Source organism: Meles meles, chromosome 3, assembly GCF_922984935.1.
Source record: "Meles meles chromosome 3, mMelMel3.1 paternal haplotype, whole genome shotgun sequence".
NCBI classification, from domain to species: domain Eukaryota; kingdom Metazoa; phylum Chordata; class Mammalia; order Carnivora; family Mustelidae; genus Meles; species Meles meles.
The window spans coordinates 117,103,350-117,130,208 of NC_060068.1; the positions used below are offsets into that span (position 1 = coordinate 117,103,350).

Consider the following 26,859-nt stretch of genomic DNA (forward strand, 5'->3'; position numbering starts at 1 on the left):
GACACAAAGTCAACACATGGAAATCTGGTATACTTCTGCACACTAATAACAAAGTAGCAGAGAGAAATTAAGAAAACAATCCCATTTACAAGTGCATCAAATGAGTAAAATACCTGGGAATATATTCTGCGAAGAAGGTGAAAGACCTGTACTTTTTTTTTTTAAGATTTTATTTATTTATTTGACAGAGACATAGTGAGAAAGGGAACACAGGCCGGGGGGTGGGAGGTGCAGGGGGGTGTGGAAGAGGGAGAAGCAGGCTTCAGGCTGAGCAGAGAGCCGGATCTGGGGCTTGATCCCAGGACCCTGGGATCATGACCTGAGCTGAACGCAGAGCTTAACAAGTGAGCCACCCAGACACCCCAAGATCTGTAATCTTCACAATCCCGTCCAAGTCCCACTCACTCACATATCTCATCTGACGCTACCTGGATATTCAATTATTTCTCCTTGAATTGTATATATTTCCTACCAGCAAAAAATTACACACTATTTTATACAGTCACTTAAAACTGTTCATCTGTGTACATATTTTCTCCCAACTGGCCAGCAGTATAACCTCAGAGCCGGAGAACATCTTTAATATACCATAGCCATTAAGTCCCAGGCACAACGCTGCTCAATAATAAATAAACAAAAAAATATAACAAAACCAAATGTGATTACAAAAGATCGATTTCAACAGTTAGGAAGCTCTTTCAGTATAAATAAATTCAGCATTTTAAAAATAATTTCTCCCATAAAAAAGCCAACTAAAGTACAAAGCCCTTAAAAGACCATAATGAATATGGTTCTCTGAATATCCTCCAAACTAAATAGAGAAGCATCATTGCTCAGATCTCAAACCTGATGACTGGTACCAGGCCCTGTTGCCCATACCTTCCATTACGCTGAGTAACTGTGTGAATGACTATGTTGGCTTCCGGCGGTCAATTACCTTAGCCAAAACAGCACTGTATCCTCTTAAAATTGTGTATATAGTCACTGAATATAATAGCACCAATCTTAAGATGTAAGCATTATTATCTCCATTTTATAATTAAAAAAGAGGAACCTGGGTAGCAGAGATGACATAGCTAGTTAGATGATATAGCTAGACCAGAATATAATTTTCTCTAAAATAGGATAGTTGAAGACTGAATATCAAATTTTTTTTAACTAGATATTCAGTCTCAATACCCTCAGAACCAACTGTATTTTGCTCATAAGAAAGAAAAAATAAGCCTCTTACTGAATAATTACATGCCATCAAACTAGATAACCTAGAATACACAGATACATTTCTAGAAACATATAACCTACCAAGACTGAATCATGAAGAAATCAAAAATCAATCAAAAATAGACTGATTTCTAGTAAGGAGATTCTAGTCAGTAATCAAAAACCTCCCAACAGACATCTGTCAGAACCAGACCTCTTCACTAGTGAACTCTACCAAACATTTATTTATTTATTTTTTTTTTAAATATTTTATTTATTTATGTGACAGACAGAGATCACAAGTAGGCAGAGAAGCAGGCAGAGAGAGAGAGAGAGGAGGAAGCAGGCTCCCTGCGGAGCAGAGAGCCCGATGTGGGGCTCGATCCCAGGACCCTGGGATCATGACCTGAGCCGAAGGCAGAGGCTTTAACCCACTGAGCCACCCAGGCGCCCCTCTACCAAACATTTAAAGAAAAATTACTACCAACACTTCTCAAAGTCTTCCAAAACAAAAAGAGAAGGGACACCTCTAAACTCATTTTACAAGGCCAGCATTACCCCAATATTAAAATCAGACAAAGATACAACAGAAGAGAGGATCAAAGGCCAATTTCCATGAGAAACAGATAAGTAAAAATTTTCAACAAAATATTAAGCCAAATTCAACAATATATTAGAAGGATCATACACATCATTTAGGATTTATTCTACAGAGATGTAGAGATGGTTCCACATCCATAGACCAACATGATACAACACAATAACAAAATCAAGGGCAAAAATTATAAGATCATTTCATAAGATAGAGAAAAAGCATGTGATTCAACTACTGGTAATGATAAAAACTCTCTGAACAGGTTTAGAAAGAATGTACTCAAAATAATAAAGGCCACATATGACAAGCCCATAGCTAGTATCACATTCAACAATCAAAAGCTCAAAGTGTTTCCTCTAAGGTCAGGAACAAGACAAGGATGCCCACTCTTTCCACTTCCTTTATTCAGTATGGTACTGAAAATCCTTACCAGAGCAATTAGGCAAGAAAAACAAATAAAAGGGATCCAAATTGGAAAGGAAGAAGAAAACCTGTGATTGTTTTCAGATCACATGATACATACAGAAAAACAATACGAACAAGCAAACAAACAAAACAAAAACTCTAAAACTTGGAACTTATAAATGAATTCAGTAAAGGTGCAGAATAAAAAATCAAAATCTGTAGTGTATAGATATGCCAAAATCTGTTGCATATCTAGACACTAATAAACTACCAAAAGAAAACTTAGAGAAACAATACCACTTAAAAATCACATCCAAAAGGACAAAACACTGAGGAATAGATTTAACCAAGAAGGTGAAAGATCTCTACTCTGAAAACTATGTAAGACATTAATGGAAAAAACTGAAAACTCAAATATATGAAAAAATATTCCAGACTGAGGGATTCGAAGAATTAAAATTGTTAAAATATTCACAGTATTCATTAAGCAATCTACAGATTCAATATAATCGCTACCAAAATTCCAATGGCATTTTTCACAGAAGCAGAACAACCCTCAAGTTTGTATGGAACCACAAGACCCTGAATAGCCAAAGCCATCTTGAGAAAGAAGCAGCATCACACTCTTTGATTTCAAACTATATTTTGAACTATATTACAAAGCTATAGTCATCAAAATAGTATGGTATTGGCATAATAATAGACACAAAGATCAATCCAATAGAAAAAAGAACTGAGGAATAAACCCACACCTGTATGTCCAATTAATTTACACCAAACTGCCAGGAATATACAATGGGAAAAGTACAGTCTGTACAATACATGGTGTTGGGGAAACTGGAATACTTACACCATACACAAAAAGGAACTCAAATGGATTCAAGACTTGAACTCAGGACCACAAACCAAATTTCTAGAAGATGGTATAAGTTGTTTGATACCAATCTTGGTGATAATATTTTGATTTGACACCAAAAGCAAAGGCAACAAAGGCAAAAATCATTAAGTAGGACTACATCAAACTAAAAAGGTTCTACACAGCAAAGGAAACCATCAACAAAATGAAAAGGCAACCCACTGAAGAGGAGAAAACATTCCACAAATCACATACCTCAGAAGGTGTTAACATCTAAAACCTATCAAAAACTCAAAGAACTTAAGAGCAAAAAAAGAATCCAATTAAAAAATGAGCAGAGGCTCTGAATAGTTTTCCAAAGACATGGAGATGGCCAACAGACACATGAAAAGATGCTCAACATCACTCTTCATTAGGGAGATGCAAATCAAAACCAAAATGAGACATCACCTTAACACCTGTTAGGATGGCTACTACCAAAAAGTAAAAAAAATAAAAGTGTTGGAAAAAAATATGGAGAAAAAGAAAGTCCTTGAAAGAATGTAAACTGCTGGGGCGCCTGGGTAGCTCAGTGGGTTAAAGCCTCTGCCTTCGGCTCAGGTCATGATCCCAGGTCCTGGGATCGAGCCCCGCATCGGGCTCTCTGCTCGGCAGGGAGCCTGCTTCCTCCTCCTCTCTCTCTCTCTCTCTCTCTGCCTACTTGTGATCTCTGTCAAATAAATAAATTAAAAAAAATCTTAAAAAAAAAAAGAATGTAAACTGCTGCAGCCACTATGGAAAACGATCTGGAAGTTCCACAAAAGATTAAATGAGCTATATGATCCAGCAATTCCACTTCTGGGTATTTACTGGAGGGAAATGAGAACACTACCTTGTAGATATATACGCACCCCCTACCCAGGTTCACTGCAGCATTACTGACAATAACCAAGACATGGAAGCAGCCTAAGTGGCTATCAATGAAAGAATGAATCAAGAAAATGTGGTGTGTGCATAAACACACACACACACACACATTACATTATTCAGCCATAGAAAGAAGGAAATCTTGCCATTTCCAACAGCATGCATGGACCTTCACGGCATTATACTAAGGGAAATAAGTCAGAGAAAATAAATACCATATAATCCTACTTTTACATGGAATAAAAATAAGAAACTCACAAAGACAGACTTGTTGACAGGGTGATGGCAGAGGTGACTAAAATGAGTGAAGCAGGTTAGAAGATAGAAATTTTTAGTTATTTAATAAGTCATGAGGATCAAATGTATAGCACAGTAACTACTACACTTAATAATACTGTATTGTGTATCTGAAAATTACTAAAAGTAGATCCTGAGAGTTTTCACTACAAGAAAGCAAATTTGTTATTATGTTATTAAAAAAAAAAAAAAAAAAGCCTCTTACTTGTCAGGTAGCAATTCTGCAATGAAGTTTTCTACTGACACAGCAGTCTGTTTTTCATGGATCACTCCAGCTCGACGCAAGCTGTCTATCCGTTCCTGGGCACCCTGAATGACAACCATGGAGGTTAGAGACCATTTCTAATCATTCAGTATCAAATATCCTAATTTATGGTTATACAGTAGTACACAAATACATTTACACATGAACACCTATATATGTAAATATTCAAAAAATATGGAAGCATAAAAAGTAAATAGTAAAAAAAAAAAAAATCCAATCATGTGCCCCTTGGTATTAACAGTTCATACAACACATTCTAAATTATTCCTACACTATTATTTTGGTTGCTACTATGAAACGGATATTTATATTAATGTTTTAATTGGTCATTACTAATATAATGAAACTATGTACTTCTTAATGTTGATCTGCTAAGGGCTATCTTACTGATAAAAATCTTTTTTCAGTCCTATTAGTTTTTATTTCATTTTCTCTTGAGGTATCTAGGTAGGCAATCATATCAAAGTGAATGTTTTTTCTCTGGCTTCTTACTTCCTTTAAATATAGCCTTAAAATATGCATGAAAATGACTGGTGATTTATTTTTAACTGCAAATGTGTATATTGCCCTAAAACTTATTTAAGAAAATTATTAGTATGCAATAAAACTGAGGGACTGAGAACACTGTACAGATAACTCAAAATCATCAATACATTTCTTATGGTAGAAAACTCCAAGTTTTTTAATAAAGTTGCTATTTACTACTTTATCTGAATCACTTCATTAGCAGTGTTCACAAGGGAAGTGAAAGTAAGTATTCAAAAAGCAAGACAAAATGTGTTCTATTTTTTGAATAAAACTACCATGGATAATACATTAACCTACTTTTACTATGGACAGCAGAGGTAAGTAGTGAATAAGAAAAAGTGGTCAAGGGGCGCCTGGGTGGCTCAGTGGTTTGAGCCTCTGCCTTCGGCTCAGGTCATGATCTCGGGGTCCTGGGATCGAGCCCCGCATCGGGCTCTCTGCTCAGTGGGGAGCCTGCTTCCTCCTCTCTCTCTGCCTGCCTCTCTGTCTGCTTGTGATCTCTGTCTGTCAAATAAATAAATAGAGTCTTTAAAAAAAAAAAAAAAAGATTTAAAAAAAAAAAAAAGAAAAAGTGGTCAATCTTTATCAAATGAGAATTTCAAAAGCTAGGACACTTCTAGAGATAACTGAACTTATTTCAGAGACAAGAGAAATAAAGAGGAGAAGGTGACCAGTGCATGAAAATGGATAAACCAATTTAAGACATTAGCTTATAATGATGAAGGATGAAAGAAGGTATGAATTAAGCTATACTAATATCGACTCTTACTCTTACCTCTCTAGTACCACGCACAGTCTAACCCAACAGTCTAACCCAACAGAAGGGAAGAAAATAAGGGCCTTCTTAAAAATTTTTATCACTTATGTTAAGAATCTGAATGATGTTAATCTAGTAACAGTGAATGGGGAGGCAGCTGTTGAAAGAAAATTTAACAGATGTTACACTAAATAATGTAAATTTGCCTAAATCATTTTCCGCCCAAGAGGAAATCAGCAATGGTTAAATTTGGTTACGAGTTAAGTTTAAATAAATGTTAATTCAGTAAAAACTATTACAGGATTAGTGGGATATTTAGGAGAGTCATCCCTGGCTCTTTGAAGATACCTCAGCTAAGCAGTGCAACAAAATAGCCCTAGATCTGATGCTTCCAGGAAACTAAGCTTGTTCATTTTCTACTATCCTACAGCACAGAGCTTTTTATTTCATAAGAAAAATGAAGTGAGGGTTATATGTGCCTCTTCTCCTCTGATGTTAATTAAGTGTGGCATCTTCTGGAATCACAAATATAGACACTTTAAGATTAGCCCTTATAAATGTTTTGAGAATGAAATTTTAACTTTATTTTCACAAGTGTAAGGAATCAAGAATTACATAGTTTTGAGGCCACACTCAAGTAATCATCTCGAACAGAAGAAAGGTACAGAAAGGCCCCCAGAGCTTACCCTGTATACTAAGAGTTTACACTAAGCAATTTTGTTTAATCAAAATCCAATGCTGCTTCTAATGTGCATGTAAATGTTATCTACATCTTTGACGAATATAAGTTATAAAACAGTGGTTGTAACTATGACACGCTTTTTGATGAAATTAATGGTTGGCACATAAGTTTCAGGGGCTTAATTATAGCAGATTTATTTCCTTAAAACTTCAGTTTTCCTTCAAAGAGCCAATCACTTCAAATACAATCTGATGGGGAGTAAAAAAAAATCTGGATTGAAATTTTAATATTCTAGGATTCTATATTATTTTTCTTCTCATTAGCTCCCTCTTCTGTTTCTGAAAAGAATAAAGAACTGATAAATTTATAAATGATATTCCTATGCATGTATCAGTTTTAATGAATTTTGATTTTAAGCTTTTATTAAGAATTATGGAAAAGAAACCCAAATGTCTGAATTTGAAGGGCAAAACCAATAGCACAAATGAATCTGTCAGACACTACTGAAACCACAACATAAACTGAAGTATGATCTAGAAGATGAGGTTTTTCTTTCAGAAAAAATATCAGCCTTTCAAGAACAGCACCAATGATTTTTAAGTATCTTCTATGTAATAATATTTACTATAACAAAATATTTAAGACCCTTGTTTTAAAAACTGAAATTTTGAATTATACTCCAAATATCACATGGTGATTTATCATCAAAAATTAATGACCTATCAGTTGACAACTCTGTCTGGTCCCCTCTTTATTTCTGATGGGAACAAACAAAAGGAAGCCACATGACTTCCAAAAGGGTTTTACCCAGGCATTATGTCATTTGTATTCCCACAAAAACACTATTTTGAATTGTCCCTTCCTTCAGATGACACTTGGGAGTATTTTATGTTCGGAGGCAATGTATCACGTGAATATTCAGTGGATACAAGGTATGTCTCATTTCCCAAAGGAAGCGAAGTGGGCTTTGTAAGGGGGAGATGGGAAAGGAGAACAAGTTACCTTAATTAAGGTAAGTATTCAGGCAGAAAATTTTTAGGCAAGAGTACATATGGAAGCTGAAGAAACAGAGTTCCTTAAAACTCTCTGGGTCTCCTTACACCTTGTAAAATCTTCATGTATCAACAGAGGTACTTCTAGACCAGTCTGAAGATCACTGATTGATTGTGGAGGTTTGATCAAGGTATCACAATGGATGGGCCACTAGAGTGCTATTAAATGAAAAATCTTTATTCTCCTCATGAAACTGATAGGGTGTTAAAGTAAAAGTGAAAGCAGACCTCACAATGAAAGTATTTTGCATACTAGACTGTTTACTTGAGGAAATAAATAATTTTAAAAACATACCCCTGTACTTTTAATTCTGGTGTTTAAGGTTTTATTTATTTATTTGAAGATTTTATTTATTTGAGAGAGAGACAGAGAACATGAGTGATAGATCACAAGCAGGGGGGAAGGATAGAAGGAGAAACAGATCCCCGCTGAGCAGGGAGCCCGACACAGGGCTCCATCCCAGGACTCTGGGATCATGACCTGAGCCGAAGGGAGCCATATAACTGACTGAGCCACCCAGGCACCCCTGATGTTTAGCATTTGGACATTTTGATAAAACTGCTAGATACTCATTTTAAAGAACATCTAAGAGTTCACATCCGTGACCCAAATCAATATTCCTGCTCTTGAACACCTTAATTCCTGTGGGAAAACATAAAACATGAATATAAAATTAAATGACAGTGTAGGAGAAGGTGCTGAGTACCACAGGAAAGGAAACAGAGAGGAGAGGAAGGGTAATCTTGGTATGTAAGTGTGGAATGTAGTACTCAGCAGGCAGTGAGGACAGACCTCAAAATGCAAGGAAGACTAGAGTGAAGACTTAAAGAAGGTTTAGAAAGTCAACTAAGTATATATTTGAGGGAAGAATGTCCCAAAGAGAAGAAAGAGCTGGAGAAAAGGCTAAGAGAGGAGCATGCCAGCCAAGTATGGAGAACAGAAGGAAGACAACGTGACTGGCCTGAGTGGGCAAGGGGAAGGTCAGCTGGAGAAGCAGCCAGAAAGGAAACAAATGCCACATCAGCCAGACTGTGTTGGGGCCATGGACGCCACCCTAAGGAATGTGGGTTTACAATGAGTAAAATATAAAGTGCTGAATCACAAGTGACATGCTCTGACCATGACTTAAAAGGATAACCAGTCTACTCTGTTCAGAATGACCTAGAGGGCCACACAGTTACCTTATCAGATAACACTAAAACTGGATGGCCTCGTAGTAGGCAATGGCAAGGTTCTAGAGAGACACTGCAGTGGAGATGTGAGAAGGAGTCAGATGCTGGACACACTGTGAACAAGTGTGGAGGATGAACAAGATTTCTTGAAGAACCAGACATGGATAAAGAGAGAAGTTATGGGTGACTCTAAGGTTTCTCACCTGAGAAAATGGAAGGATAGTGCTGCCATCAATGAACAGAGATGGACAGGGCTAAAGGAGCAGGCCTGGAGGAAAGAAAAGTAGATGGATGCTAGATACAGTTAAGTTTGAGACATTCAGTTTAAGGTGTTGAGAAGACAACTTCTACATGCATCTAGTTTAGGTGAGAGGCCAGTGCTGGAGATAGAACCTTGAAACTGTCCACTCACAGATGGTACTTAAAGCCATGAGACAGTACAAGCTCACGAGGGAAGGAATGTAAAAACAAGATCATTAGGGGAAACCAACAAAGGAGACACAGAGGAGTGAGCAAATAGTGAGACAGGGGGAAAAAAAAAGTGTGGCACTTCAGAAGTCAAGTGAAAGAAACAATAAAGAATAATAACTGTCTCAAAAGCCACTGACAGGCAAAACAAGATGGGGAACACTGCTGACCTGTACAGCATTCTCTGGGGAGTCAGGCTGAGCACCTGATGGGGCCAGGGGTAAGAGAATATGAAGGGAACAACTAGAGATAAAATGCTGGCAATTCTTTGTGGAGGAGTTTTGCTGCAAAAAGAAGCAAATAAAAATTAAGGTAGTAGATCACGAGAAGAGGAGGTTAAAAAAAAAAATCTGTTAAAAATTTCTTTTGTTTGCTTTTGAAAGTGGGAGAGATATTTGTATGCTGATGACCTGGTTCAGTGTTCATTTGTTCCTGTGTGTCTATATGCTGGTGGTAAAAAATAAATAAATAATATGGGAGGACAGGATTCTTGGAACTTTAACCTTCACTGGTTTGGGGGGACCAGTTCTAGTTCACTGGGAACGGGACTGGTTTTATGCAGATGTGGGACAAATTTTTTAATAGTAACAGGCCAGAAGACAAACTGTGTAATATTGAAGTGGTGGTGTCACTATGCGCTGTATGAAATTTCTCTTTAAAGTAAGTTATCCTATCATCTGTCCCTGTTACGGGGAATTTATTATGTATAGACTTGGTCACAAGATCCTCTTCTCTCACTATGGAAAAACTAAGGCAGTGCCCTCCTTTTGATATTACTACTGATAGTAAGATTTAATAGGTCTCCATTAAAAGAGATCCTGACAAACTCTGGTTATATAAAGGTGTAATACATACCTGTAAGGTGCTAACTACTTGGGTCTTTAAGACAAGGGAATTAAAAGGATGGAGAAGGGAAGAATCAAGGCGAGGAAGCAAGGGAAAGCTTTCTGATGAATGCTGAGTCCCATCAGCAAGCACAAGGGAAAAGGCAGACTTAGAGGGTCCATCTAGAACCTGCCTACTGGAACCCCATTACTACTCTAGAAAATTTCAAATATGTTAGAGTTTCCAAAACTATGAAGAAATACATAAGTATAAATTATTATTAACAGTGATAGTACTATAAAGCTTAGAGAATTCAAGTAATACTATAATTTCAGTATAAAATGTTTAAGTTCAGTAGGATTTACAGGTTAGCAATCGATTAAGATTTCTTCTGAACTGTTCTCTGTGTTCTCTGCATGTGCTTCCTCCCCTCCCCAAGCATCAAACCTGACCCTGAGTTTCTTTAAATTAGAACTCCACTGTATCGTCGTAACACAACCGTTGTCAAAATAAAAACCAAGACAGTCAATACCTCAGAATGTGAAAACCCATTAGCTCCATAAAGACCAAAGATTATCATCAGAATTATGAAAAAATTAACTGCCAGTTTCTTTATGCTGAAAAAAGGTGTTGTATTACTCACTTTTAATCCAGCTGCATAGCCTACTGGCTGTGGGGCAATATTGGACTGTCCAGCTTCCCCTATGACCACAGCTAAGCCAAAGACCTCCTGGAAGGCATCTCGGACAGCAGCAACTTTTACTTCTTTATTTGAGGTCACTACAATATCCAGTTCACCTCCAGATTCTACAAAGATCAGAAGAAAATTTTAATTCCAAAATAAAATACTGAAATTCTGTTAAGCAAAAATGCCATATACTAACATTTTAGTATACAATTATTACTAATCTCACAAAATACCGCAAGACACAAATGATGAACTTTTTTATAGGCTGAGAAAACTAAGACTTGATAAGGCCTTGTCCAAGATGACACAGCTACTACTTAGCCATGGTCAGGACTCAAACCTGTATCTGTCAAACTCCAAAGTCCTCTTTTCACTACACAGCTGATCCATCACACGCATTTTCATCCCCTCATCTCTCAGCATCTTATTACAAGTGTTTAGACCCAAACTACCATCTTTTCCTGACATAAAAAGGAGCATTTAATACATTATCTGAGGGAGTCTCATCTGCAGGCAGAATACAGTACATCCTCCTAATGGTTCTGAGTATCCCTTGTGCCACAGACAGAACAGTTTTTTCATTAGTACCTCCCCCTTAAAACAGCATTTTGTGGTCAAAGAAGCTTAGGAGATGCTCTACACGTTTCTTTCTTGGAAATTCACAATGAACATTAACATCAAGATTCTGAGAAAACAAAAAGTCAAAATTCATGACTTTAACCCAGTACTTTCCATACTTAATCTGAATATGCAAACATCCACTCCTAGAAAGTTTTCCACAGATGTCAGTTTGGGAAGGAATGTTCTAACAGCTATGAAAAAAGTTTAATTTTCTACTATGTCACTTAATTTCACGAGATCTCATTTTCTAATAAGTTTAAACTATGGCTGAAACACTGCATTTTAAGGCTGCAAATCAAAATGGTTTTCTGCTGTTGGTTAACAAAGATACACATCTATTATACACAAACTTCTAATACCGTGGGGATATTGGAATTCCCAGGCCTTCAACTATTGAGCAATCACAGAAATGAACTATGTGACTTGTGAAATACAAGTTACACATTTAGGATACACAACAGAAAATGAAAATGAAGACTGTTACTGATAAGTAATTTGTTGGGAGTTGAAAAGAAGTCTGCACTAAACGAGGACAGCCATGAAATACGTGTTTTATCTACAAAACAGTTTACATGTGGGAGTCAACTTTTTTATCATACATCTTTATCACTGAAAGAAAAAAATAAACAGTAAATGCCACAAACAGGATATTTAGTTATAAATTAAACATCTATTACTGTCCTAATGTGCAAGCATATAAGGAAATGGCAATACCAACATATATAAAACTTGAAATTTAAAAAGGCTAAGATATGAAATAAAAATCTTAGAAGTTTTACTTTCAATTGTTTTTAAAACCTTTTTACCATCTAGACAGAGTAATTTGAATCAAATACACCTAATTTTTTAAAAAAATCTTAATCTAACATTTTGTGACACACTCAGTTCCAAGACCTAGTTCTAAACACAGCATATTTTGCTACTTAGTGTTAGTGGCTATCACTAGTAAAATAGATTTATCCAGAAAGCTGTTTTTTGTTTACCAATGCTTTGGTAAACCATTTTGCCCCAGAAATAATACTGTGCTTCTCCATAGTATGTTGTGGAACAACTGACAGTATTTTCAAAATTTACATGGGCTTTTTTATCACATCATCTTTTTTCCTAATAGTATGATCTACAGATCCCATATTTACTAGAATTTCATAATTTACTAAAACCTAAAAGCACTGAGTCCCATAGGAGAGAAAAGAAGAAATATACCTTTTACTCATTTTTTTCTTCATGTGGGACATGTCTCTTGACCCGAGACGAGTACCATTCCACTAAACTTCAGCTCAAAAGGCTTTTTTGGCCTTTCTGTAATAAGCAGTGCCACCTTTAATGATGATGGGGGAAGTAATTCTAAGAATGTAGGAACCTAAACTGTGTTACAATCCATTTCTAACAGTTCTTGTGTTTTCTTGATACATCTGAAAGTGTTATGATTTCTAGAATATTTCTCAAAAATACCTTGGGTTTTAATCCAAGTTCTGTTACATCAGAATGGCCTTGCTTTCACCGCCTGTCAATAAGGTGTCAACTTTTTCATATTAGTTTTACTGCTTTTTACAATTAACTGATTACGATCATATGTTAAGTTATGATATTCACTAACAGACATTTCATTTTATACCTTCCCCCAGAACCCTGCCCCCTTCATCTTTTGCCTTTTTCTTGATGTCAGGCAGACTACTGGCCTGAGATAAAGCCTTGGGTTTGAATCCTGACTTCATTAGCTCTGTTAACGTCGGTGAAGTCACTGAGCTTGTTTCTTCACAGCAAAGTATCGGCCACCTCATAGGGCTTGTTCTAAGGAGTAAATAACTGCTTTCACAGTCTAACACAGTACCTATTAAAATAGCAAGGACTCCAAAAGTACTAACTCCTTTCTTTCCCTCATTCAAAATATGAGCTTGTGTCGGGTGCCTGGGTGGCTCAGTCAGTTAAGCATCTGCCTTCAGCTCAGGTCATGATTCCCAAATCCTAGAATCAAGTCACACATGGGGTTCCCCACCTACTGGGGATTCCCACCTATTAGGGATTCTGCTTCTCTGAAGCCTCTGAGCCTCCCCTGTCTCGTGCTCTCTCTCACTCTAATAAATAATGTCTTTAAAAAAAAAATGACCTCATGAAGAAAAAAAATATATATGATGTATGAATTATGTCAAACCCAATTATTATGAATATAGGAAGTCTCATCTATGGTAGGGTCCAATTTCTAAATCCTCTGGCAGTTACAAACACAAAGAAAAATTCAGCTGACTTGATACTTAATCAATTTTTCTACTTTCAGGGAAGTAAATTAGCTAAGTGCAGAAACAAACTGAACATGGGCTCAATCTAGCTCCACCAAGCTGTGTGGCTGAGGATAATCATCTCTCTGAACCCAGATTCAGAGAGATCATCTCTTCCTCATCTACAACTTGAGGAAACTTACCTTGCAGAGTTCCTAAGAACTGCCTGGCAGAGCAAGCACTTCATAAATGATAATTCTGACTAAGATCTTATCCTTTGACATTAACTGGTTTGTAAACTACCAATAGGATCAGGACTACTGAAAGCTACTGATTTTTTATTGCTATTGAAAATCTCTGTTCTAGTGCACAGCTTTGGCTTCCAAGTTGCTATGTTTAACAGAATGACTAATAATTGACCACAGATCCCGCTAAAGTGGTTGTTTCTTCACATAGTGGACAGGTACATTCAAAATTAAATGGCAGACAGCATGTATGCCTAAGTCATGTCTACAGAATTCTTGGGAAGGAGGATTCAAGGGTGGTTAAAATAGGTTCCCCGCCAAACTTATTAATCAGATATTCTTAATAAATAGATTAACTTCCTCTAAAAATATTATCCAGGTTAAGCATAATCACATTTAATTAAAACAGATAACTGGACACTTACCAAAATCAAATACAAACAAGTATCACTTCAAATGTCCTTAGTGAATAAAGTAAAATTCATACAAAGCAACAATAACCGTATTTACAATTAAAATATACTACTTACAATTAAAGTGTACTAATTCGTATACTAATGCATATTGGTCTTATTCCTCCCAAAGTTCATCCTATGGCGTTTTCAAAATTTGTGACTAAGAAAAAGATAAATTAATAATACTAAGACTTACAAGCAACTTACAACATAAGAGGATTTTCACTGATTACAAGACTATGGAGTAATAGGAGAGGCTGACAAAGGCACATACTTTAAAAACACAGGCAGACGCTGCTCTATCTTAAGTACATACTGATATATGGAGCCATGCCGGGGTCCAGCGTTGTAATCATGCTTTCTACTGAATGTTTTGTTTTATCAAGCACAGATTTCACCATAGGATTTCCAGCCACACCCTGCACAAGATAAAATAACACATAAACACCCATTCTAAGCAAAGAACACCTGATGGTGAAAAGAAAACTCTAATGTTTCTGATACATCACAGACTTGTAATTTGGTAAAATGTAAGAAAAACAAGGCTACAGCAATGTCAAATTGCTGTTAAGTTTTCAAAAGGCTCACTCTCACTTTCTCTTTTTCTCACAGACCCACAGCAGTGTGCAGACTACATTCTGAGGAGCACTGACCTAGAAATTCCATGTACACACACATATGTGTATTCATTTTATGGCTGTATATATTCATACGTATTCATTTTAAACATGTATCCCTACATATGCATCTTATTTCTTTGTATGTATATATTTTAATTTCATTTCACATCTTCTTATTTATAACATAGACTAGGCAAAACCTATCCATCAAGGTCCCAAATAAAAACTATAATTAGTTGTCTCCATAGACACATACTTCGTTCTCTAAGAATAATAAAAAATAAAAATATCAACATTTCTCATTCTTACTCCCCAAATTAGCTATTAATATATATTACTCTGCTATCTTCTATTAACGTTTTTTTCTACTTCCCGTTTGTTGGGTTTATTCCCAAATTTTCTCTTTTAACTCAGCCCTATTCCTCTGAATTCTTAAAACCACACTATTAAACAGAAGGAACCAGGTCTGAGTATTCCCTTCTTGTGCTCTACTTCTCCCATGGTAAAAAAACCTTCAGGGGAGCAGTGGCTCCTGAGATGGCACCTGGCTAACAGGCCATCATTCCACATCTTCCAACCAATCACTGAACCAAGATGATTCAGAAAAAAGCTGAATCCGTAATGCTGATATTTAAAATTGTTGACCAATCTTATGCAGAGTATTAGAAGAATGATTATAGGACATGTAGAGTTGAGTTGGGTACAAGTGCTAACAGACCAACACATGCTCTTAACCAGGGAAAGTAGTAGTAATCCCTGTATGAAGAAAACCTCAAAAAGGTACAGAAGGATTAAAAAAAAAAAAGGAAGCTTAGAAAAATAACGTATTTGTGAAACATAAAATTCAAATGTAGTGAATTAGTTAGCCACCTACCAATTCAAAAATACATTTAATATATAATTAAGATCCAGCCAAACCCTCTGAATATTGGGAGGAATGTGACATAGTAATCCCAAAATTCATTTAGAGAAATTAACAGAAAAGACTAGTAAAAATAAAAATTCTCAAGTAGAGAGAAACTGGCAAACTTATAAAACCAAATACTGATAGATCTTTAAGAATGCAAAGACTTGGAACTGACCTTTCTTTCTTACTCATCAATGCATACTCCCCATCCTCACCTGAGCAGAAGAGACTTTCACTAAGTATTAGTATAATAATGAACAGAATTAACAATAACTAAAATAGTAAGGTAATACTGCAGAGACAGGCCAAACAACAGAACAGAACAGAGTCCAGAAACTGACATTAACAAACAACCGCATAACTAAGATAAAGATGACATATCACAACACTGGAATAGGATGTTGGAGGAGTCAAGTAAGTGGATGGAAGAAAATTAAGTTTGACTTCTACTTTACGTAATAAAGTTAAGTGTCAGCAACATTAAATTGGTTAGGTATAAAAAAATAAAACCATAAAAAAAGTAAGTAAAATAAAACCATAAAAGAACTAGAAGAAATCACAGAAAAATATTTACCACATATTGTGGTGGGAGAAGGTTATTTTTAATAAAAAAATGAAAAGACTGAAAAAAAGACTCCTGAAAATTTAGATGCTTTTGTGTCAAGAAAAAGTAATAAAATTTAAATGTATGATAAAAATACGAAAAAACTGCAATATATGACAGCATATAATAAAATATTACTACATGTGGCGCTCTTACAAATTCATTTGGAAAGGAAAATCACCCCAATTCAAAAAATGGGCAATGAATACGACTAGAGACTTTACAAAAGAAAAATACTAATGACCAAATAATTAAATAAAAAGTAAAAAAAATTTAAAAATCACATGAATAAAATGTCCAAGTTTGGTAACAAAGAAATGTAAATTAAAACAGGTTATGTTTTTTGGTTTTTTTGTCTATCAAATTAGAAAAAGTTCTATTTTGAATTCATAATCAGTGCCGGCAAGTGAAAAATGCTGGGACAGTCTATTTTGATATAACCCTCCTGGAGAGTCATTTTTGTAAGTAATTTTTTAAATGTTTACCCTGACATTCATCAGGAATTAACCTCAATAAAACGATATGGGCATAAAGATCTGCATGTAAGAGTGCTCATCATAGTTTTATTTGTAAGAATTACTCTTACAGGGGCACCTGTGTGGCTCAGTGGGTTAAAGTCTCTGCCTTTGGCTCAGGTCATGATCTCAGGGTCCTGGGATCGAGCCCCGCATCACACTCTCTGCTCAGTGGGGAGCCTTGCTCCCTCCTCTCTCTCTGCCAGTCTCTCTACCTATTTGTAATCTCTGTCTGTCAAATAAATAAATAAAATCTTTAAAAAAAAAAGAATTACTATTACAGAATGCTAAACTACATTAGCGAAATACGGGAAATAAATGCCCTATGGCATGCAGGGCAAAAACAGCCATGAAGGAAAAAAATTTTTCTGCAGAATATTTATGACTGGGAAAATGTTCCTGATATATGCTCGATAAAGACAAACACAAGATACAAAATAGTGTCCACATGTTACTAACCCATTTTGATTAATCTAAAAAATTACAACTGGGGGCGCCTGGGTGGCTCAGTGGCTTAAAGCCTCTGCCTTCGGCTCAGGTCATGATCCCAGGGTCCTGGGATCAAGCCCCACATCTAGCTCTCTGCTCCGCAGGGAGCCTGCTTCCTCTTCTCTCTCTGCCTGCCTCTCTGCCTAGTTGTGATTTCTCTCTGTCAAATAAATAAAATATTAAAAAAAAAAAACTACAACTGTAGAGATATGCACATAAAAAGACTGAGAACTACAGAAAACTGGTAATACGAATAAAAAGAATTATTATTTTTTCCTTATACCATTCTATGTTTTCAAAATCATTCTAATGAATATCTAATAGTTTCGAAATAAAAAGTTCAGTGTAACTTTCAAACTCAATACCCGTTACCTTAATAAAACCCCAGAGTCCACCAGCAGATGCTTCATCCTGACCTCTACCAACTCGAGGATCTTCCTGTTCCTCCGGAAACGTAATGGCTGATGTGGTCCCCGGTCCTTGGGCCAGAGATGTCAAACTGGCTTGCTGAGTAATGGGAGTTGGCAAAATACCTAGTAAATGGCAAAAATTTCCAATATATATAATTTATTTCATAAGCGATTTTCTATAAAAAGAAGATACACTATAGGAGATGAGTACTCAAAACAGCTTTCATATTTTATAAAGGTTTTGGTGATTCTTGGCATACATAATGTAAATACATACTCAGGCATTTCAAGACTGAGGTATGCACTCCAAGAATCACCTGAACCTTTATAAAATGCAAACAAAAACAAAATTCTGAAGGAATTTCCTGCCCTTTTTGTAGACTTTTTAACCAAGTGTCCTGAAAATGGACAAAATATGTATCAAAAAGTACTTCCCATTGGTCCTATTTAGCACTTGGATGTGGGCAACTGTAATTCTAATCCCTTTAATGCATAAAAATCATTGATGTGAGCACCCAAGACCAACATATAAAAGTGTGTAACGATTAATATTTATTTTATATGCCCTACTTTAACTCAAAAAAGAAAATTCACATATTCAAAGACATAGACATAATGCCTATACTATGCGAAAAATTTTATTAGTAAAAGTAGATTAGCAAAGTTGGATTAATAAAAATCAGAACAAAGTTGTTCTTTTCCTAAAATGAGAGGTAACAGGCAAAGGATGACAAGGATGAAGTTTTAATACTGGTTTCCAACAATCATTCCAGGGAAGCTAGAAAAGTAGGTGAAACCGATTTAAAAAAGAAGATGTCCCATTACCATAAACTTAATGCACACATGAAGCTTTTATTTGGTTTTAAATTTTTACCTGGCTACATAAAAATACTCCCTACTCCCTGGACCATCCTTTTAAGTAAAGCTTTAAAAAAAACTCTCAAATATCACCTTGATGTCTCTCTGTAAGTATACAAAATATTAGAACAAGTATTTAGAATTTTATCTGACACTACATACAGAATACATACTCTACATTTTATAACACACAAAATTTATCACTAGTAACATCACCTTTGATAATGTAAATATCAAAACATGAGAACAGAAAACTCCAGGAATCAAAGACATGAATTAAAAGTAATGCGGCAAAAATGAAAGAAGTTTAAAAAAAAAGTAATGCAGCAATACTGAAACACTCAAACACTACTGATGAGAAAGTGAAATGGTACAAATGCCTTGGAAAACAGTCTAGCAGTTTCCTGAAAGCAAACAATTCCATGCCTCGTTATATACCCAAGAGACGTGAAAATACGTCCTCACAAAAACCTGTATACAAATGTTTATAAAAACAGTATGTGTAATACCATAAAGTAGAAAACAACACAGAAGTTCATCAATGGATGAAATGAATAAACAAAATGTGGAAGGAAAATCCATACTACAGAATACTGACCCATAAAAACAAAGAGCACAGACACATGCTACAACGTGGATGAACTTAAAAATACCCTGAGGGGTATTTTGAGCCTGGGTGACTCAGTAGGTTAAATGTCTGCCTTCGGTTCCAGTCACAATCCCAGGGTTCTGGGATGGAGCCCCGCACCAGGGTCCCTGCTAAGCAGTGAGTCTGCTTCTCCCTCTCCCCTTCCCACACTCATGTGCTCGCTCACTTGCTCTCTCAAATAAAATCTTCAAAAAAAATACACTAAATGAAAGAAGACTATATATGGTATGATTCCATTTATATGAAAAATCCAAAATAGGTATATTCATAGAGATACAAAGCTCATGAATGGTTGTTTGGGGCTGTGAACATCAGGAGCAAGTAGGGAGTAACTGCTAATAGGCAGAGGGCTTCTTTTGGGGGTGATTAGAAGGTTCTATAACTGATGACAGTAATGGCTACACAACTCTGTAAATACTGTGACAACTACTGAATTAAATACCTTAACGTAAGGGTAAATTGTATGATATATAAATTATTTACCAATAAAGAAGTTATTAAAAAAATGTATTTAAACATTAACTGTAGCCATTTATTTCAAAGTATCAGTAAGAGAGAATTACCTGTTACCGGAGGTGCGGAGAATGACGGCATCAGGGGTGTCTGGGGAGCTCTTCCTGCATGTCCCCTTGTAATGTCGTAAGTTGCCCCAACGGAAAATCCCGATGTGGGAGGACCAGAAGGGGGTGCAGATAAAAGAGTGCTTTGGGCAGACGATGAAGCCGGGAAGTGGGATAGAGGAGGATTACTGAAGGCAGCAGCAGGTGGTGGAGAGACAGGAGGTGGGATAGAAGTAGTGAGGGCTGGAACAGAAGGGACGGGTGAAGGTGGCACGAAGGGCAAGGGTGCCGAGGGCCTCACGGGAGGGAGGGACGGCTGAGGGGTGGAGTACGCGTGTGGTGGCAAGGACTGTATGGAAGACACATTTGGAGAAGAGAAAGAACTGGTTGCAGCTGGAAGATGGGAAGGAAAAAACCCCACAAAATTAGAAATGCTTTTCATTCACTTAGTTTTCAAAGTATCTCATTACTTTTTTACTGGAAAATTTTAAAATTTAACAGACCATAACCCAATAATTATCTATAATGTGTTATTTAAAATATATAACACATACAACTAAGTGCAAATGCCTTTCAACTCCCCTAACTAAAAGTAGCAGTTACATAAAATTAAGTTACAGTCCTATTCGTAAATAGATCTTTGTGTTTTCATTCATTTTGCTCCCCCCGACCCAAGAAAATAGAGCTGTTTTTCACCCTTGATGCCTTCAGCATAAAAACCTACACAGTGACTCCAAAATTTTGGAGTCTGAGGCTGATCATCACAAAGTGACAGACTATGAGACAAAACTAACACATGCTTTTTGGGATACTTTTGTCCTAAGATGATGATTTATAGTCAGTATGAATATAGAGAACAAAAGTTTACCCAAAGGAAAACAAACTTTTGGGCTTCAATAAAAAATGGTCACTTCCCTTCATCGTGGGAAAAATCAGAAATGTTTTCGTCTATGTATTTTTCTTATAACCGACTCTGAGAAAAGTTAACAGCATCGTTACTACCATCCAGCCACACCAGTGGCTGGCAACGCCACATACCTAAAGGCAGTGGGGTGGAAGCTGCGGCAGCTGCAGCCAGGCCTGCAGGGTGTGGTGGAGGAGTCCCCGGCGGGGTTGTCTCTATTCCGCTCTCTTCCATCATTTTCCTTCAATTATGGTTTACTGTAAAAACAGAGAAATGGAACATATATTGCACAGTAATCAAGTGTAGTTTCAAAGAGTAATTGAGAAAAAAGAGAAAAAAATCATCAAGACACAGAGGTCTATACAATTTACAATGCCACTATTTCTGGATAAAGGCTCTGTCAAAACTCCTAGAAAAACATTGTCTGTGACAATGTTTAATGTGCACATAACATTTTCATACACATACTTTATAATTAAGAAATAATTTTATATTATTCATAAATTTCAAACAGTAACTCACTAATACAATTTTTGCCACATGAATCTATGTTAGACTTTTCATTCCAGTTACTATTACATTTAAAATAAAAATATGTTATTTGTTTTTTCTTATTCTTTTCCCATAAAACATTACATATGGGCTATTTCTATTAACATGAAAAAAAAGAAACTGAAATGTACTCACTTCCCAGCGCCTCTAGTTCACAGTTAAAATCATACTTAGTAATGGCTAAATGATACGTCTCATGTTTTAGAAATGCTAACTTCAGCAAGAATGTTATATGGTAACTAGATAGCAAGGTCCTAAGAGAAAAATGGATTATAAAATATGGGAAAACTTCCTTAAAAATTAAAAACTTTCAAGCCTGTCTCAGGTATAAAATCAAAACTTCTAAATAAAACTTCTGGTTTTGATTTTGATGTGTTCAGTCATTTAACAAATACTCAGTGAAAGTCAACCGCTAGCCAAAAACTGTACCAGTGCCTCTGGACGTACAATGTAAGCAAAGACAAACAAGATAATTACAGTCCAGTACAGCAGAGGGTCAAGTAATACCACCAATGAACAATGAACTGTAGCCTTAATTATGTGCTCTGAGGGTAAGAACACCATCCTATTTGAGAGGAATACAATTTTCAGTTGAGTGAGGAAAGGAAGTCACATATAAACAGAGATCTAAAAGATGTAGAATTTCATTAGGCAACAGAAAAGAAGTAGGGAAGGTTCCAGAAAAAGTGAATATACACCAAGTGTACAAGCGTAAGGTAGAGGGGACAAGACATATTCAAGAAAACCCATGTGACAAGGAACAGAAAAAAAGATGAAGACTGGAGACACAGGCAAGAACCCAGACGGTGTTGAACCTTATAAACCACATCAAGGAGTTGGGTTTTTTAAGGACACAAAGGCACCACCATACAGCATTCGAGCTGGGGATAACATATTTGCCTTCTAACTTTTTTGAAGAAATTTTAGATTTGCAAAAAGATGCAAAAATAGACCAGAGTTCCTGAGTATCCTACCCCCAGCTTCTCCCCACAACAGCATCTTACCTAACTGCAGTAGAGTGATCACACCCAGGAATTTAACCCTGGTGCTGTACTAGTAACCAGTAATTTTATTTGTATTTTCACCTGGTTGTTTTTTTTTTTAATATTTTATTTATTTGACAGAGAGAAATCACAACTAGGCAGAGAGGCAGGCAGAGAGAGAGGAGGAAGCAGGCTCCCTGCAGAGCAGAGAGCCCAATGCAGGGCTCGATCCCAGGACCCTGAGATCATGACCTGAGCCGAAGGCAGAGGCTTTAACCCAATGAGCCACCCAGGCACCCCGAATTTTCACCTGTTTTTACATGTGTCTGCTTGTGTGTGTGTGTGTGTAGCTCCATGAAGTTTCATCATACAAAGACTCATGTAACCAACACCACAATCACTCTAAAGAAACTCCTTCGTGGTGCTCCTTTGTCAGAGTCTCCCACTAACCACAAGCTGTGGCAAGAGATTGTTCTCTATCATTTTCTCATTTAATGAATGTTACCTAAATAGCCATACAGCACATGACATTCTGAGACTGGCTTTTTTTTTAAGTCAATATAATGCTCCTGAGACCTATCCAAGTTATTGGATGTATCACTGGTTGGGTTTTTTCTAAATTTCTGAATGGTATTCCATTTTATTGATGTGCCACAGTTTATCTCTTGGTCTGGTAAAGGACATTTAGGCTAATTCCAGCTTTTGGCAATTCATATTTGTGCTCTGAAAATATTCCTCTGACGACAGTATGCAGGTTGGGACATAGGGCAGTCAGAGTAAATGCAGAGGGACTATTAAGAAGAGAAGTAGTTCATATAGGAACTGATAACACACAAGGCAAGTGCCTCTAATGTGCAGGGAAGGGAGGAGGGACCCAGGGGTCATTGGGCAACATCTGAGACATTTTTGGTTGTCAGAACTAGAGGGACTACTGGTATCTACTAGGTAAAGGCTAAGAATACAACTAAAAATCGCACAGGGCACAGGAAAACCCTCATAAGAATGAATTATCTGGCCCCACATATCAGTAGTAGAAAGAGTGAGACGCTTTGGCCTAGACTAATATGATGACAGGGGAGATAGGGAAGAATAGGTAGATTCAAAAACTGGAGATGGGGCATGACTTACACAACTGTATAGATGGCTATGCATTCACTAAGACAGGGAACACGGGAAAAGGTCAAGAGGTTTGATGCCTTCTTTTTTGGGAAGGGGCATTATGCACTGTTTAAAATTGGATATACCGAGTTTAAGCTCCTTGAAACATCCAAATAGAGACACTGATGAAGTCTGTGGTTTAGCAGTAAGTGTAGGTTTCTTCAGTCTACTGAGTCCTAAAGTCATGTTCTGGGATAAGGTTATCTAAAGAGAGAATACCAAGTGAAAAGGAAAAGATGACCCAACCAATCCTTGAAAAAGTGCCTGGCAGATGAGCTTGCCAAGAGTGAAATGACCAAAAAGCAGAAAACCAGGAGACTGTGGTGTCCAAAAGCCAAAGAAGTTCCAAGGTGGGAAGGGGCAGCAGTACCAAATGCTGCAGAAATGCCAAAGTACTGTCATATCTGAAAAAATGTCACTGATTTTCCAAACTGAAGATATGAACACAGTGAGAACAGTTTCCATGGAAAGAGCAGGGCTAGAAGCCAGTTTCAATTGGACTGAGTAGGAGGAGGCGAGGTAGAAATACACAACACTTTTAAAGAGTTTGGTTGTGAATGTGGAGGAAACATCTATGGCATTTAAGTAGAGACCAGGGATCAGGGAGACAAACATATTTTCACTCAGCACCTCTACACCAAAAGGAGATAAACTGGAACACAAACAGCCTTCTGGGGACTTGATCCCTCCCTGCCAAAGCCACCTCTTTTCATCTCCCCGTTTTCCTCCTTACAGATGCTACCAAATCCTTACAATGGCCAGTAGAAGTCTTGTTTAAAGATAATCTTGATCCCTAAATTAATGCATGTGTTGGCAAAATAGTCTGTGCAATGAAAACAACTTATAACCTGCAACAAAGGGTCAATTTCTTTCAGTCTTTAAAAGACACACTAAGAAGTGGCTTAATGAGGTTATTAGGTAAATTCCGTGTACATAAACCTTCTTACTGAAGAAAAGCTATTGTGATTACAGTGAAGTGTCAGACTTGGTAAAGGTTTTAGTGCATACCTTTTCAGCATAAAAAGTGTTATTAATGTGTGAACATTAAAGAAAGTAATGAAAAATAGCTTAGAAAAATTGAGTCCTCAGTCTGGCTGACTCTCCTCTTCCAATTTGCATCCATTATGGTTTTTCTGATACAAAGTGAATGGCTACTTATAAGAATACAATAAAGAAATGGAATAATGCAGCTTTGATCAAAGTAAAAGCCTTAAAAGCAGTTATTACTGGTGCTCTAAGAAACGAACGCCAAAGCAGGATGTGAGAGTTTTGTCTACGCATTCTCAGCTCTGACCCCAAAATAAACTTCCATAAATGTTAACTGAATGAAAGAGTGGCTGTAAAGCAAAAAGACCGAAACGCCAAAATGTCATGTTACCAAGCAAGTACATGTTGTCACTCAAAAATACCTACCCTGACAGGCAGAAATGGATATAAATTCCGCCCATCGAGGATAGGAGCTATCTTGCCAGTTTGCCGGAAGCCGGTCCCAAGAGCGAACAAAGAGCAGAATGCAAAAGCCAGGGGAACCTGGTAAAAATAAACTCCTTCCCACTGCCATTCCCAGTGCGCGGACCCAGGTGTCGGGAGAAGGCGGGAACGGCCGGCATCCTGTGCCCGGAGACAGCGGCCTCCCCGCAGGCCCTGCCACGTCTCCCGGCCGGGTTAAGGTCAGCGGGCGCCTTCAGCCCGTCCCGTTCCGGCCGCCCGCGCACTGGAAGGCGGAGCCAAACGGTTAGGGGCGCCAGGCTGGGTCCGCGCCCCGGAGCAAAGGACCGGAACCGGACCCAGGACCCGCACCCACAGTGCTAAACGCGCGGCGGGGACCGCTCGCCTGGCCAAGGGTCCCCGTGCCGGGCCGCACCGTCCACACTAGCACAGCGTGCGCTCGGGACTCCACTGCGGGGCTCCGAAGCGATCCTAATCATCCCGCGGGGCTGTCGGCCGGCCCGCCCACCTGGAGGGGTCGGCGCCCCTTGGCGCCCTCATCCCATCCCGCCGCCCACCAGCACCCGCGTCGCTGCCAGGCTGACGCTCACCTGGGGGCCCGAGAGAGCGTATGCGTGGCACTTGAAAAGTGCGGGACAGGACTTCAGGGTGCTAAGACTACCGCTCGGAGAAGACCACGAAGACGCCGGTAAGAGCTCACCGCTGCGCGTCCCCGCCTCCAAAATGGCCACCGAAGGCGCACGCCCCTGCGGCTGCCACGTCGACCACGCACCGCCCCGCCCCGCCCGCTGGGAGCCTCGTCGTCGTCGTCCCGTCCCGCCCCGCCCCGCCCCGCGCTCCGCCCACGGGGAGCCTCGTCGCGCCCCGCCCCTCCCGGGAACGCAGGTTAAACTCGTCTGAGTACCTCGGACCTGAGGTGCTGCTACGGGGGTACTCGCCCCGGCCCCTCTGGGAGCATTTCCAGTAGCACCGTCATGCTTCCCACTCCCCAGCCCTACACGCGAGAACGGCATCCTCGTTACCAGGTGTAGCTCGCTTATCCTGTGCGGTGGCCGCCCACGGAGTAGCGATGAGCCAGCCCAAGTCGTCCTGTCCAATCTCCAACTGCATAAAGGAACCCCCTTCACGAACGCGACAGACAGGGGACTTGCATATTTACCAAAATTTCCAGGTAACAGCAGTTGCATCCAGAGAAATAAAAAGAAAGTGGAAAAAGGGTAGCAGCTACTGTTACTTTTTCCCCAACAATATTTAGTACATGTACATTCTTTTTCTTAATTGAAAAAACCAAAGGCAAAGATTATTAACCTTCTTAACCTAATGTGACACACTTAACGCAGTTCCTGAAACAGTTTGTGCTCAATAATGCACATTAAATAAATAAGTGAACGGTGTGCGAGAGAGGGAAATAAGGAATCTGAAACCAGAAATCTGGGTTTATAAGGTGCCCGGGTGTCATGATCCCAGGGTCCTGGACTGGAGCCCTGCCTCAGGCTTCCTGCTTACTGGGGAGCCTGCTTCTCTCTCTCACTCTGCCACTCCCCCTGCTTGTCCTCTTGCTCTTTCTCATAAGTAAGTAAATAAATAAATAAATAAAATCTTTAAAAAAAAGTCTGGGTTTGGGTCTGACACTACCCTAACACCAGTCGTGCAGCTGTGCCCTTGTATAGGTCACTTAGCCTCTTCCGGTCTCCCTAATTCTGTCTGTAAGATGAGAATAATATTATCTGCCATCTCTAACTCAGGCAGGTAACAGTCCAAATGAATAGTATGAAAGCACTTTTTCAACTGCTGAGTGTTAAACACATGAAAAATTGTTTTTGTTCCTTCCAAATTCCTTTAGGAGCCCATTTCTAGATGTCACGTGAATAGATCTCTTGGACTTGACAGTTGTAAGCATTCTAAAATGTCTCATTAAAGAGCTGACAGTATTAAACTATGCCCTCTCTTCAGATCTTCCTTTGCCG

At 38.1% G+C, this 26,859-nt stretch overlaps 1 protein-coding gene across 1 annotated transcript in view; it reads right to left on the reverse strand.

Annotated features, from left to right (window-relative positions):
* The window catches only part of PRRC1 (proline rich coiled-coil 1), a 39,524-nt gene extending 13,888 nt beyond the window's left edge, over positions 1–25,636 (reverse strand). The window contains exons 1-7 of the mRNA XM_046000007.1: positions 25,483–25,636; positions 20,885–21,007; positions 19,850–20,239; positions 17,742–17,902; positions 14,551–14,653; positions 10,653–10,816; positions 4,465–4,568 (exon numbers count right to left, since the gene is read on the reverse strand). Coding sequence (XP_045855963.1) covers positions 4,465–4,568; positions 10,653–10,816; positions 14,551–14,653; positions 17,742–17,902; positions 19,850–20,239; positions 20,885–20,987 — 1,025 coding nt within the window. The 5' untranslated portion in view covers positions 20,988–21,007; positions 25,483–25,636. The remainder of the gene's footprint in view (positions 1–4,464; positions 4,569–10,652; positions 10,817–14,550; positions 14,654–17,741; positions 17,903–19,849; positions 20,240–20,884; positions 21,008–25,482) is intronic.
* Between the last annotated feature and the right edge of the window lie 1,223 nt (positions 25,637–26,859).